The sequence below is a fragment of the Maniola hyperantus genome, chromosome 24 (genome assembly GCF_902806685.2).
Source record: "Maniola hyperantus chromosome 24, iAphHyp1.2, whole genome shotgun sequence".
Taxonomy (NCBI): domain Eukaryota; kingdom Metazoa; phylum Arthropoda; class Insecta; order Lepidoptera; family Nymphalidae; genus Maniola; species Maniola hyperantus.
The window spans coordinates 4,260,866-4,276,853 of record NC_048559.1 but is presented as its reverse complement, the minus strand read 5'-3'; the positions used below and the strand labels follow the sequence as shown (position 1 = coordinate 4,276,853).

Genomic DNA, 15,988 nt, shown 5'->3' with positions numbered 1-15,988 from the left:
ATAGCTTAGAACTTCGTAAATATTCATTAAATATTTTTGAATTTTGTATAATATATATTATTCTGTAAAAATGGTAGACACCTGTTTCGGTTTTTGCGTTAACTAAAACTAACGTTGTAACGGACACTTGTCATAATATCTCTGCCAGGTTAGCAGTTCCCAGGACTCCAGTATGAAATATGGTTGACTAGATTTACATAAATGTGAATCCAACACTCCTCATTTTAGTTCTTTCTAAAAAAACATGGGTCTAACGTTATTTAATATTTAAATAGCTTATGCCCGCGACTTCTTCCGCATGGACTACACAAATTTCAAACTCCTATTTTACCACCTTAAGGATTGAATGCGCAAAAATCTTTGATTAGCGGATGTCTACGTCATAATAGCTATATGAGTGCCTTTCAGCCCAATCCGTCCATTAGTTTGAGCTGTGCGTTGATAGATAAGGCAATCAGTAAGTCAGCTTTTTTATCTAAATATATATAAGGAAAAGCTGACTGACTGACTGACATCAACGCAAATTCCAAACCCATGTAGCTAAAAGCTGTAACTTTGCACAGATTTCCTTTTTAATGTAGACAAGGAATAAGGCTGTTTTTTTAAAATCCCACGAGAACAAAACTGCCGATGGTGGCTCAAATCATATTATAATACGTATAATTCATATTATTATCTGCCAAAACCCACCACCGCCACTGCTATAGATTGATAGATTAGACCTCAATATCGAAATGTACATTGTAACTAATATTAAATTTTGGAATGCAATTTACAAAGATTATTATCATTTATTTTCTCTTCTTTTTCAGCCCAATTCTGGGAATAGTTGAGCTCCACACCGTGACAAGATCAGATGGCACCTTCTACCAGTGTCTCACGCAGGCAGTCACCATTTGGCAAAACACGTTCTTCGTGATGACCATCATCTTCCTTTACCTTCTACCCCTAGTTATCCTCATTGTCCTCTATACTATTATCGCTAAGAATCTTATAACAGCTGCATCTAAAGTAGTTCTAAATAAAACAGTAGACCCTTACAACGCTAGAGCGAGAAAACAAGTTATTTTGATGCTTGGTACTGTAGTCCTGTGCTTCTTTCTTTGTCTAATGCCATACAGAGTACTCGTTCTTTGGATTATAATTTCTCCTTCTGAAATATCCGAAAATGTCAGTCCAGAAAAATGGTACAACTTGCTTTACTTTTCTAGAATTATGCTGTACATAAATTCGGCTATAAACCCTATTTTATACAATTTAATGTCGTCTAAATTTCGTATCGGTTTTTGTAAAGTGTGCATTTGTTATAAGAGATCGTCGGAAAGAACGCAAAACAGACGAGTACGGAGAACCGTAACAAACGGCTCGACAACTAGTAGCAGCCTATCACGAACTACGAATAGTTTAAAGAAGCTATTCACACATAGAAGCAGTTTAGATAAAAGCGATACAGAATATGAAAGCAAAGAGAGCAAAGATGATGGAACGGCGAAGACGAATCACTTCCTGAACAGAATGTTCCCGAATAAAAGGTTTATAAGGCAACAATCGGCTCCGGTTTGCTCGAACCCGAAAACGAAAGTGATAAACCGAATGAAAAGCGAAGGAAGCATGCTCGAAGTGTCGGATGTTTTAGGTGATCGTACAAATAAAGAGTCTAGAGGTGATACGGCAAAGTTTATCGGACATTCCAATATTAGCGCAAGAGATAGACCGGATATTGAACTCGAACAATCTAATCGCAACCACGGATCGCTGAGGCGGAGTGTTTTAATAAACAGCGCCAAAGCGAAAAGCTTGGAGGGTGACCCTAATAAAAAGTTTGTTTCTTACCAAAAGATTAAAGTAGATTGCGTTGTTGGCTTCCAGAAGTCTAAGAGTGTAGATTATGATTTTCCAGAGAGTTTTGTGTGATGGATATAGTTTGTATAAAAAAAATTGTAATGAAAGTTGACTCATAAAACTGTCGCAAGTCACCAACTTGGTGGTCTTGTTTGTGAGTTTTTGTATAAGATATGTTAGCAATTTGTCATTCCTAGACCGAATCGTGTAGAAGTTTGAAAAGTTTTACGTATCTTGGATTTCATATAAAAAAGAAATTGTTTAAATTGTAAAGAAACAGTATTTTTCTTTTTGAAAAACCGTCACTATATAGAGGTTTGATATAATATTGTTGTTGAGTTAGAAAATATTCTTAATAATCTATTAATATGTGCAAACCCTCTACAGTTACATTGCACACCTATAAGTGTTTTATGAGTAAATATTTATTCTTAGATAAAAAATTGTGAGTATCTCATGAGCCTAATCATGCATTAGCCTAACTGAATATACAAATTATATAAAAAGTTATTAATTAAAAACTGTTTAATTTTCTATGATACTTAACTTTATAACAAAATTAACTTCCTTTTTGATGCAATTTTACATGGAATGTTATCCATACTGATAATATTATAAATGCGAAAGTGTGTCTGTCTGTCTGTCTGCTAGCTTTTCACGGCCCAAAAATTTAACCGATTTTGATGAAATTTGGTAGGTACAGAGATAGCTTACATTCCGGGAAAGCACATAGGCTACTTTTGGTCACGGAAAATTAAAGAGTTCCCACGCGGACGAAGTCGCGGGCATCATCTAGTTCAGTATAAAACCAGTATTTATATCATTAGTTTTCACAAAATTGCAGGACTATCTACTTCTATAATGCATTAACATAGCTGATCACACATTACAATAATTTTGAGTCTCGTTTCACACGGCATCAACACCGCACGTTTTTTGCAGGATAAATCGTATTGGATACATAGCGGCGCATACATTGACATTGGAACCGTTCACACTGTTAAAACTGTGTACGTTTTTTTTGCAGTAGGTAGGTACAAACAACGTGTGAATACTTAATGTATGCGCCACTTCTTCCTGTTCATCTTTCTTCCTGGGTTTCTTTTTTTGGGTAGCCGTCCGTTGTACCTGAGACCTCTGTTACGGCTCCCTTTCGGATCACCCCAGCCAGTCACTCCAAAATCCTAGCAGGCAACGCAGGTCGGCGAGGAATGTATGCGCCACTTCGTATTTGGTAAAGTTCCTGCAAAAAAGTGCAAATGCCGTGTGAACGTGGTCTAAGCCTGAGATCTATAGAGCGCACTTTGACTTTGCTCAGATTTAAGATTGAGTTAAAACGAGACAGATTTATGTGAAAGATATAGCTTTGTCTCGTTTTAAATCAGTCTTAAGTCTAAGCAAAGTCAGAGTGCGCTTTACAGATCTCACCCTTAGTTCAACTAGGATCGACCTTGCCCCTCTGACAAAGTTCGCTTAATTTGAGGCAGCCATAACAAACTTTTGATTTATAGACAGTCAATAATGATTTAACACTTTCAGACGGAATTTCTAAGTCTTTGCAATGTTTTGAGACACTTCAAAGCTAACTTGGAATAGCCTAGCTTTTAAAGTTTAAGTTTTAGAATGTTAACATTTCTTTTAACAACATAAAGATTTACTGCTATTACTAGTTAAAAATTACATTTTCCTTTATTTATATTATGACGAAAAAATGTGGGTTCAAAGCTTGAATTTGCAAGTTCTTATGGCCTGTTCACATTATTCGAGTGGTATTCCGCATGTGAGAAAACCTGCATAACTGAGAGTTCTGCATATTGTTTTCAAAAGTGTGTGAAGTATGTCAATCCGCACTTGGCCAGCGAGCTGAACTATGTCATACGGATCTCCTCTCGGAATGAAAAAACCATTCGTGTTATGAGAGGAGACCCGTATTCAATTGTGGGCTGGCGATGAGTTGAGACGAGCGATGCTTCCAGGCTTCAGCTCAACAGAGTAATCCTACGTGTAATATGTTAAGGTAATGTATGGTATATTGAATGAATGCAGTGATTACTGGATTGGTAGTCTATTTTTTTTAATTGCTTAACATGTCCAATGTGACGCGACTGGAATAAATCGCTAATTTCGTTTCATTTCGGTGTATAGTGTTTGCACACGCACGTACATTTTTAACTGAATAGCAGGTAATTTTTTTTATTGCAGGACTAGCTTATACCCGCGAGTTCGTCCACGTGGACTACACAAATTTTAAACCCTTGTTTTACTCCCTTAGGGGTTGAATTTTCAATAATCTTTTCTTAACGGATGCCTACGTCATAAAAGCTGTTTGTATGCCAAATTTCCGCCTGATCTGTCCAGTGATTTGAGCTGTGCGTTGATAGATCAGTCAGTCAGTCAATCAGTCAGCCTGTTTTAAGCAAGCAAAATTATAAGTTGGTACAATTTGGCAGCCTTATCGCTACCTAGGCGAATCTCCCCGCAGAACTGGAACAAGTTTACTGGATCCAGCGACTGTAATAATGTGAATTAGCCTTTAGCATTTATGAAGCTTAGTAACTTTCATCTCGCTTGTGATATAAAAGCAAGCACTTAAAATCACATTATGCTAATATTGGTTTTGAAGCTTGTTTTTTGACGCCTTTGATGTTACCAGTACGTATAGTACGCGACAGGTCGAGATGGCAAGCGGGAAAGTAACGCCCCGGACACCCGCACAGCCCCCGCGCTATCGCGGTGCGGAATAGCGCGGGTGACGTGCGGGTGTGCGGGGCGTTACCTTCCCGCCTCATACCCCGATCGCCATCTCGACCTGGCGCGTACTATATCTACCTACGTAGTATGAAATTTTATTTACTTCTTAAAAGTAAACCGACTTAATAATTTGCTCGTATTATTCGGTTAGGTATAAAATTTGTTTTTTTTAACTTTTTTAGGGTCTCGTATGCGAAGTGTGCTAATGAGAACCTATTACTATAAGCCTCCGCTGACCGTCCGTCCGTCCGTCCGTCCGTAGAGAGTTAAAAATTTAACAGTACCTATGTCTATTTCTACTGCCGCTTTAACAATAAATAATACAAAATTTAAAATGGCTGCCAAAAATATAAAAAAATGTTATTTCTTGTACGATGGTACGGAACCCTTCCTGTGCGAGTCCGACTCGTACTTGACCGATTTTTTTTACGTACGTTTATTTTTTTGTGTCAAAATAACAATTCAATTCACTTCAAATTTCTTTATTGCGAACTAGCTGACCCAGCGAACTTCGTTCCGCCTAACAGTCGATTCAAATTTTTTAATTTTTTTTAAAATATCAATTCACTATCAGAAATTCTAAAATCCCCACGATTTAGGACTTCAGTAGTTTGCAGCATCAGGATTGAGGAGTTAGGATCCGAAGTTCAATGATGTAGCCTATGCTTGGTACCTAAAATAATTTTGCATCATCCGCAGTTCCTGAAACATTATAGTTTAGGAGTGCTGTACCCTACATCATCAGGGTTGAGAAGTTGAGACTTGAAGTCTGAGAATAAAGTCGTTGCTTGGTACCTACAATATGAATTCACTATGAACACTTCCTGAATCTTGATAACTCAGGCGGGCAGTAACCCTGCAGCATCAGGATTAAGGAGTTGAATCCAGAATTTTTTATGTGACCACCACGAAAACTTTTTTTGTTGATTTAAAAAAAAAATTTGCAAATCGGTCCAGAAACCTCGAAAAAATCGATGTAGAAAAAAGAACCACCTCAGTTTTGACAGTCGGTTAAAAACCGATTACCTTGAAATATTTACGGAACAATTTTTAAAATATCCCCTTTCTAACAAAAAAAGAATGAATGAAATCGGACTACGCGTTAATGAATTACAACTCAGTATACATTTTAACTTTCATCCCCTCTCCTACGGGAACCATGCTGAATTTCGGGATAAAAAGTATCCTATATTCTTCCTCATAGTATGACCTCAAATCGTACCAAGTTTCATTGGAATCCATTCAGTAGTTTCAGCGTGATGCGCGGCCGTGATACAGACAGACAGATAGACAGACAGACAGACAGACAGACATAAATGAAAAAAATTACAGTTTTGTGTTCAGTATCGATTATAGAGTGCCCTCGAAAAAAAATTTTCAAAATATCTTCAATGTACAGAATTTGACCTGTTACAGTTTTATTATAAGTATATCTTCAATGTACAGAATTTGACCTGTTACAGTTTTATTATAAGTATTGATATTGATATGGGTAAACAGTGAAGATGTTACAAACCAAATTCTGCCTATTAAAAATAAAATAATATGATATGATATACCTACCTAACAACGTGTAGGTACATAGTTTTGATAAAATTAGTCACATTAAATACCTACTTAGTCACAAAAAAATACAAATACAACTACAGTCATATTATTATTAGGTATATCACGTTGTTTTCAACTCTATACCTAAATCCATTCTTACTTGATTTATTCCAGAAAAACATTAATTTAATTCTGATTCCTGACAGAATAGAATAATGATAATTATGATTTATGAATACTGATGAATTATTTCCGATGGCAAATCGTTTTCGTGCAAGACCTATATAGACCTTAATGTCACTTGGCTGTTACTTATTGCTTACCATTATACAATTGTGATGGCCCTACAGGGCTTGCGCAAACGGAACACATGACACCAGTATCGTAAGCGATAAGCGGTGGATTACAGTTTTCATATTATTTGTATGTCACCCGGCAGGTCCTCAACTATAATCATGCGAAAAATCACGTTGATCCCTGTTGCGGCGTGATTGAAGGGCAAACCAACAAACAAGCGCACTTTCGCATTTTTTATTTATTGTTAATTTTTGTAACCAAGTTTATAAGAAAATGCTGTTTACTTGTAAATGTTCACTACATTTAGTAAATTTTTAAAATATTTCATGTATTAGTGTAAGTAGCCGTAATTAAACCAAAAATATAAATAATATGGGTCGCGATGGAATTTCTGCATACCTATACTTGCCGTCAAATAAAAAAAGCTAACCTCAAGAGCAGTGTTTTTCATTAGGTAATTTAATTACGAGTTTTACCTGCGCAGTGGGTGTTTTATGCGAGTGCAGTTTATCGATCTATTTTAGTGGTAAGAAGTGAGGCGCCATGGTGACGTAGCTTTATATCGCCGCGCAATCGCTCTTCAGTCACCAATGTATGAGCAATGCAATGCAACCATATAATACCCTTGCGCAGATACATACCCACCACTATCTCCAAAAGCCTTTTTATGTGACGCCAGCCATGACAGATCCTGGCACTGGTAGACCCGTGCCAGTCTTAGATTAGAAGCCTGCCATTTAAAAGCCGCATTTGACGGGCGCCATCTCCACGGGAGAGGAAATCGCGACGAGACGAGTTCCCCTTCCAACTAAGCGCAAAGCTTGTACTAGGAGTAAGTACGACAGTAGTGCAGCGGGTGGGGTTTGAACTGCTGACCTTTCAGATTTTAGTCCGCTCCTTTAACCGTTGAGCTATTGAGGGTCTTGAAATTGGCCTAGAGTTGTATCGAATTTGGTGACATGGCGAGACTGTCGCCGTGATTACCTCGTCTGTGGAGATGGCGCCTGCGGATCGCCATCCATGTGGCGTGTGGCCCGTTTGCGCCAAGCCTTTTATTTCAATAGCAATAAACAGCAAAATAACAATATAACCGACGCAAAACGTGGCATAAATATGGCGAGCGCGTAATATAACTCGTAACCGTAAGCGCGTAATTGTCAACAACAATGGGATATAAGAGTATTGTTCGATGGCGGCGGTATTGAGCCTTTTATTCGGAAATTATCGAATAATAATGGGTTAAATAGTGGTTCACGCTACATTGGACCGAGATGAATCGCCGAATTTTTCACTAGTTCATTTAGGATTCCAAACCAGTGATAGACCACTCAGTCACTTTATGATTCGAAAGCTCACTGAAAATTTTATTAGACTAAAAACTTTTCTATTCTAGTGCACTTCTTATAATCTACTGGATAATTTCTAAATTTCTGGTCTGGTCTTGTGGGAGGTTTCAGTCGTGGCTATAGTTACCATACCACCCTACCGGTAAAGCCGTGCCGCCGAGCGAGTTAGCGTTTCGGTACGATGCCGTGTAGAAACCAAAGAGTTTAATAAAAACTGCCATACACATTCCAGGTTAGCCCGCATCCATCTTAGATTGCATTATCAGTTACCACCAGGTGAGATTGCAATCAAGGGCTACCTTGTATCTGAAAAAATAAATAAAAACTGTTTACGCGTGGATTTAGGTTTTTAAAAATCCCGTGGGAATTCTTTAGGTAATTTTCCAGGATAAAAAGTAGTATATGTCTGTCTCCGGGATACTATTTCTATAGCAAGTAGATAATGCACGCAACTTAGTTCGTGTGGATTTATGTTTTTAAAAATCCCGTGGAAATCGTCGCTATACTTATGTCAAAAACGGCTACATATTATTAGAAACTGAAACTGGTGTCTAGTTTCAGTTATATCCTCAACTTGAGCAACAAATACCTACTAAAATTAGATAAATATCATAAAGAAACGAAATTACTTATTTCATTTTTAATGGGTATCAGATTTTTAACACAACTTAACAATAATGTTAATAGATGGCGTTGTTAACATTATAAAACTATCGGGAATTATGGTATACCGCGAGGTCTTAGTTCGGGGTGAAACACTAGTAATACTAGTAAGTATGTATGAAAAAAGAACTTAAATTCACATATTATTTCTCTAAGTACCTACATATTCTGTTACAAATAACTATTATTTTTAAAAATGCATTAAGGAATCCTACATTTGACACACAATCTAGACTTTCAGCGTCACCTGTAACAACACAGCACACACGTCATTAGGGCCTGTGCACACGAGGAAAAGACAGCCTTTACCTTTTCATATGTTTTTTGTGGAAGTCCATGCAAGAGACCTACGTCCAGCAGTGGACATCTATCGGTTAATGATGATGATGATGATGAACCCGTCAACAGAATGTCACAGATTATAGAAACCGTTTGCTCGATTGCATTAGAATGACAGCTACAATGACACGATCGCAATCACCTCTGATTGGTTGACGCTCGCTCACTGCATTGTTGCAACAAGGATACCATAGATTCAGCCAGCCAATTACAGCAATTAAGATTGTAAAAATGATTGATGCAGTTTTTCCGCAATCGACCAGCCGGTTACGAATTCTAGAAACCGGACCCATTTCACATGTCATGTGTATTCAAGCCTTTAGCTGTAGCTCACCGTATATTTTCCCGATGTATTTTTAGTGCAACCCACGCAAAGCCCGGAGCCGAGCATTAATACTGTGAGAACATTGAGATCGAGATAGGTCAGTTCATTGTATCCAGTTTAAATAATTAGGAAGTTTCCAGGCAACGTTCGAGAAAATTTTCATAGATGCTTTAATGTTAAGGTCGTGTCAATCAATGACATAGAGTAGACGAAGAGTAAGAGCTAGCGTGCACTGCAATTTTCCTTACGTTTCTTCCCCACAAAATCCTGAAAAATGAACTATAATAGAAGTAATTAATTTATTTCGCATCCGATTTCAATTTAAAAAAATAAAGCATAGATGATATAGATATAGGTATTATTTTTCATCTTTAGTGGTGGAAGTTTTCAGCGCCATCTATGAAAATTTTCTCGAACCTTGCCTGGAAACCTCCTCATTGGGATGATGACTATGTCAAAAATAAATTATTTCTTAGGAGCTATGAAATAGAGGGTCGAGTATTACAGGTCCATGAGAGGGTCTTCCAAAATTCGTAAAATCCACGTACGCTGTTAGTTTTAAGTTTGTTAACCATTTTAAATTATCAATTTAGGTAACTAAAAAAGTACGCAAAATTACGTCAAATTTGTATGACGTCACAACTGAGAATTTCATACAAGCTCCCATACTAACCGAGTGTTTTGACGTTTGATAAAAAGTCGCTGATTTGACTAGTAGTCATCATCCCTATTGTATTTACGTGGCTATACCCTATCCACGGAAAGAAGTTGCGCTCTCACTGTTACGTAATCCCATACCAAAAATCACAGGCAGAGGTAGACAGAGCCAAAAATCTCAGTCGGTGCTAACTATTTTGAGAAGCTTTTGAGTCACCAATCAATCACAAACGAAGCTATGTTTTCTAATTGAATTTCGAATGTTTCTTGAAAACATGTTTGGTTTGGAATCAAAAAGGCCTGGCCTGAAGTTTTCTCATTCTGACGTTAGCCGTTGGTATTATTATAATTCCCTATAACCTAAACTAAATACCTAAAACGTGTATTTCGATACTCAACTAAAATTGCTTGTAACAATAGTTCGCACACAGAAAAACTGGTAAAAGTTCAATAATTGAAATGAAAATAAATTTTCCGCGACTTTCATTTAATAAACAGTCGAGTTTCCCAAAACAACGGTTTATTTATTTTGTGTAACATCTACAGACCGAAGTAACTCGACACTGTAAGTGATTTCTCTTCGCTAAAAGATCATTTCCATTAACCTCTAATGAACTCGCGGTATTTGTAATTCTGATTTTTCTCCTGTTTTACATAATATACGCCCTTATTCAATCGGTGTAAAAGGAAAGTGTAATAAAATACGTTGTAGCTTAGAAAAGCTCAAGTTGCGATGTTACTCCTTTTACTCCATATATTTCAGTCTTTTTTGTATAGTTACTTATGTAAAAGCGGTTAAGCACTGCATCCGATCCGAATTCGAATCCGAAAATCCGGATATTAAAAACTCGGACCAAATTCGGATATTGCTTACACACTCTGAATCCGAGGTAATGCGAAAGCTTTCGTACAAACAGTATTACAGTAGTACCCGGCAGGAAATATTGTACATCGATCTATAGAAAGAGATAGACGGTTTCGTAGAGCGTTGTCTCTGTCATTGAGACCGACAAAACGTCACATAGGTATGAGTGACAGAGACAACGCTCTACAAAACCAAAATCTCATTCTAAAGGTCAATGTATAATATTTCTTGCCGGCTACTGTACTGCTCGGCTACTTTGGCCCGAATATTTCTTCCGAATCGGAGACTCACGGATGACGGAAGTCGGATCTAGTGCGTAGTGCCATACAAATAGTTCTACGACTACATCGGAACGTATTTTCACGCATTCGGATCGGATGCAGTGTGTAACCGCTTTTAGTGTAGGTACGGTACGACCATGTTATTTTTATATAGTGAAGATTTTATGAAGGCCTTCGCAACTGACAGCTTTAAATCACTCGCAATACGTCTAAAATCTAAATAGTTCTGTATTTTTCAACCACCTACCTATATATTTTATTTAATAAAAATATCGAGCAAATGGACAAGCGTGTCACCTGATATTAAGTGATTACCGCCGCCCATGGACATTTGCAGCATCGAAGGATCCGCCAATGCGTTGCCGCCCTTTTAAGAATTTGTTGGTTTTTTGCATGGATGATGTTAAAGATTTGGCGAGTGACTTAAGCTACTTTTTATCCCGGAAAATCAAAGAACTCCGATGGGATTTTAAAAAATACACGTTGCGAGAATTAGCTAGTAGTAATATAATCATAGTAGGTAGTCAGTTATTGAAGTCAGTGTATTTTTCACCGAGAGAAGATCCAATTTTTTTCAAAATGTCAAAGATTCGTTTATTCCACAGCAGCTTACCAAACAATTGAAAAATCAGCTTTTAATCCTTTTAATTATTATCCTTCAGCGTAGCTTTAGCTTAGCTATATATATTGGGTCAAAACAAAATTACAAAGTGACCTCTAGCTTTACCAAATTGTTTACACTTATCAATATTTTAATTGTTTGCATCTCTTCTTTTACAGCCCAATTCTGGGAGTTGCCACTTACACCCACGAGCGGTACCACGACGGCACCGAGGTCCCCGTCTGCCTCATGCAAGCCGACACCTTCTGGTCTGGACTGTTCTTTATCCTTATAATAGCTATCTTCTTCATCATCCCCCTAGGAGTACTCCTTGTGCTCTACAGTATCATCGCCAAGAATCTTATGGAGAACCCGGTCATAATAGCCCAAAACACCAAAAACACTAACAACACTGGTAATGTTGTAAGATACAGAAAACAGGTAATCCTTATGCTCGGTACAGTTGTCCTATCCTTCTTTATATGCCTCCTCCCTTTCAAAGCTTTGACTTTATGGATCATTGTATTTCCACCTGAGACAATACTGTCGTTAGGCATAGACGGTTATTATATACTTCTATATTTTTGTAGAGTAATGTTGTATTTAAATTCAGCCATTAATCCAATATTGTACAATTTAATGTCGTCTAAGTTTAGGGAAGGATTTGTAAAGTTGTTAAGGATAAATAAACTAATGAGATGCGGTAGAAACTTAAGGGAGAACATGCAGAGAAGGGATACGTTCAATACCACAACTTCAACTGGTTTTTCGAGCAGTCAGAATACGTCCGACTCATTTTGGAGAAGATACAGCAATAGAGCGTCATCCCAAAAATATTTCTTCAACAGAGATAGCAAGAAAATAAAAGAAGTAAAAGAGGTATTCGATACAAAAGTGCAGCAGGTTAAAGTAGGTGAAATCATTAATGTGGAAAACACGAGGCGTAATAGTATGAAAATTATAGCAGCGATGAATGAACTGAATGATGATTTGAGTGATGTAATCAAAGAGGATAGCGATAATCGTAATAGTATTAAGGCTGTAACTGTTAACGGTCGCAACGATGTGCAAGTCGATGTACATAATAACTGCACTGACAACGATGATAATGTCAGTTTAACGGAGAACAATAAGCAAATACAAATATTAAATTTAGACGTTAAGACCAATAATGTATATTCTGTAACGTTAGACGTTAGCGAGCGGTGTGATAAAAACAGGTTTGTCTGTGTGCCAGCGCAAGAGAGTAAAAATATATTTGTATACGACTTTAAAAGTAACGAAAGTTTCGTCTAGATGTACTCAGTATTTTGTATAAAGGGGACTTACTTTTACCACAGGGAGTCGGCCCAATACCACGCATTATTGAAAATCACACTACTAACACCTGCCACCAAGAAAAAGAAGATGTACCTAGTACGTGACAGGTCGAGATGGTAATCGGGGAGGGAACGCTCCGCACACCCTCACAGCTCTCACGCTAACCTGGTGCGGGCTAGCGCGGTTGACGTGCGGGTGTGCGGGGCGTCCCCCCGTCTCATACCCCGATTGTCATCACGACCTGTCGCATACTATAGTGTATATGAGGGGCTGGTATGGAAGTCGTGACTGCAATAATTGCAATAGTTTGATTGATTGATGCTGCAATGCAACTGTACATTTTTAGCTAATATCCAAAAAATATTAGCCAATCAGAGGTGATTGCAATCGTCACATATTTTAGCTGCTAAACTTTGGGTCGTGTGGTAAAAGTGTGTTTCCAACATTATTGTAATTCAGTGGTGAGTTCATGGCATTTGTGCCAATAAAATCAATGCATTTAGGCACTTGTCCCACCACCGACGAGGAAGCGACTAGCTATCGACTATTTTCTCGCTTAGAGTGATTCCGTGTCATTTGAGATTGATAGGGTAAGTCCGGATGGATATTAATAGTTAATCACTGATAGGTACTGTCGGCGAGAACTCTCTCTACCAGTATGTCGCAGCGACAAGAGGTACCAAAGAAAAGACTCGCTCAGCGATGCTCTCTTGATGTTCTAAACATTTGGATACGCTGTTATTAATGGAAGATTAAATGTCTCGGGCGGCTATCATAGCGGCCTGCGCGAGTAATTGCCTGCACTCGCACACTCGCTCAGCCCAGCGAGAAAACTATTTCAACTATACACTCGCTTTTCGTTGCTCGCCAACTCGTTTCTAGTTTTTAGCTAGACGCCTTTCTCGCTAATCGTCGGCGGTGGGACATTGTGCCTTAGTTAATCATAGAGCAAATTATCGAAATATACGTTGTAAGTTCCTATAGATTCCAATTTTTATACATCGATGTATTTACCTATATTTAGTATAGTATTATGACAAATACCGACAATCAATAATGTAGAAAATTATGTAGAGAAATTAATAGGTTATTACTTATTTGTAATTAAAGATAATAATAATAAAATAATTTAATTTGTCCAAAGTTATAAAGACAATGTAATCAACACTGCCTTCTTTATGTGCTATGTTAAATACATGTTAAAGATTTTTATTAAAACCTTTGTTTTCATTTACCCGACCAATCACAGGAAGCGGAGAAGAAATTAAATGAATAAACATAAACCTTCTAGATTAAGTAAACAGTAAGTATATGTAATTCTACGGTCCATATTTTAACAGTGGACTTATTCGCTCTACTGCTGTAGGTTCGAAACCCACAGCTCCAGAGTGTCTATTATCACTTACCACTAGGTGAGATCGGAGTCAAGGAGAACGTCTTGTATCAGAATATAAAAAATACAGTGAGTATCTAAAGTAGCACGAAACTTATATTCAACATGACTATAAATTGGATATAAACTTCGGACATGCTTTAACATATTGAGTACTTACGTTTTATCTCCCGCTAGCTACTTACATGTTGCAATATTTGAATTTCAACTTTTAGGTGCGACACGATTGCACATTATGAGTTTTAATTTAACGTAATGTTTAACCTACATATATAATTGTTTGGGTTCAACCCTGACGATGCAGGGTGCAGCACTCAAACAATAGTGATTCAGGAACTGCGGATGGTGCAATGACAGCTTATTGTTCGAATCGAATTCTATTCACGTTGATGAGATGTAAAATTTCATACTAAGCACACAGGCTTCAACGATTAAATCGGAGCGTGCAAATAAGCTAGAAAATGGGCCTCATTAAGTCAAACCCACGAGCATGTCGATACAATCTTAATGTGTAGTGTACCTACTTAGCTGGAACTTAAAAGCTTAAATACCGATTGAGGCTTACGATAAGTATAAAGTAAGTACAATATAATTGTTGCAATTCTCATTTTTTCTTCAATGCGTTATAGATTAACATGAAAACAGCCTTGCAATATAGATGAAGAGGTAGTGGATGATTTATCCAAAGTATATTTTTTAATTTATAAACTACCGCTTGACAGACACACTTTCGCATTTATAATATTAGTATGGATATGGATTTGTTGTTATAGTGGCAGTTCTGTGAAAATTTCAACTCTACCTATTACGGTTCACGAGATACAGCCCGCTGACAGACAGACGGACGGACGGACGGTTGGACGAACGGATGGACGGAGGCTCCGTAATGGATCGTACAGATGGATGGATGTATGGAAAGGCCACAGTCCAGCCACCACTAGTAAAAAATTACATTTTGTAGGTACCTAAAACATGAACGTTTTGTCTCTCTTGTTGATAACCCTTATAAAATGACGTGGATAGTAGATTCTGTTTATTTTGCGCTTCCTACAGCCTTTATTAAATGCAGTTTGGGAACAATCCGTCAACGTCAGGCAAGACAAACAATGTTAGCGAAATTACCATTTTCTTGGTTACAATGGTGATTTTTGCTTTATGGTGCACTTACATAGGCAATTTTTAGGTTTCCGAAATCCTGAAAAGGAAAAAAGGAATCCTTATAGGATCACTTCGTTGTCTGTTTCTGTCTGTCGTGTCTATCAAGAAACCTATAAGGTACTTCCTGTTGACCTAGAATCATGAAATTCAGCAGGTAGGTTACTATAGGTCTTATAGCACATGTAAGGGGGAAAATCCGAAAACTGTGAATTTGTGGTCACATCACAAAAAAAGTTAAAACGTGTTCATATACAAATAATGAAAATTAAAATTTTCAAAGTAACCATACCTAGTGGGGTAGGTATCATATGAAAGGGCTTTACCGGTACATTCTAAAACTGATTTTTATTTATTTTTATGCATACCCGAGTACGGAACCCTTGGTGTGCAAGTCTGACTCGCAGTAGGCCGGTTTTTTTGAGCAATTCAAGTTCGGCAAAACGTATGGATCGATCTAGAGCAATAAGTGGAGCAATCTGGAGTAATTATTTCACATAACATTTCTGAAATTTTCGTTAATCGTGACGTCATAATTGACGAAATTGCCTGGAATTGCGCAATTTCAATTGCCCGTGGAAGCGTACCTTTAGGTATACAAGCCT

General features: G+C 37.6%; 1 protein-coding gene across 3 annotated transcripts in view; it reads left to right on the top strand.

Annotated features, from left to right (window-relative positions):
* The window catches only part of ETHR (ecdysis triggering hormone receptor), an 83,108-nt gene extending 69,716 nt beyond the window's left edge, over window positions 1-13,392 (top strand). For 2 of the 3 annotated variants that reach the window (XM_069506891.1, XM_069506892.1), the window contains exon 4: window positions 11,695-13,392. In XM_069506891.1, coding sequence (XP_069362992.1) covers window positions 11,695-12,811 — 1,117 coding nt within the window. In that variant the 3' untranslated portion in view covers window positions 12,812-13,392. Of the gene's footprint in view, window positions 1-812; window positions 2,320-11,694 lie in introns of those variants that run through there. The other variant, XM_069506893.1, reaches the window with a different exon arrangement.
* The last annotated feature ends 2,596 nt before the right edge of the window (window positions 13,393-15,988 follow it).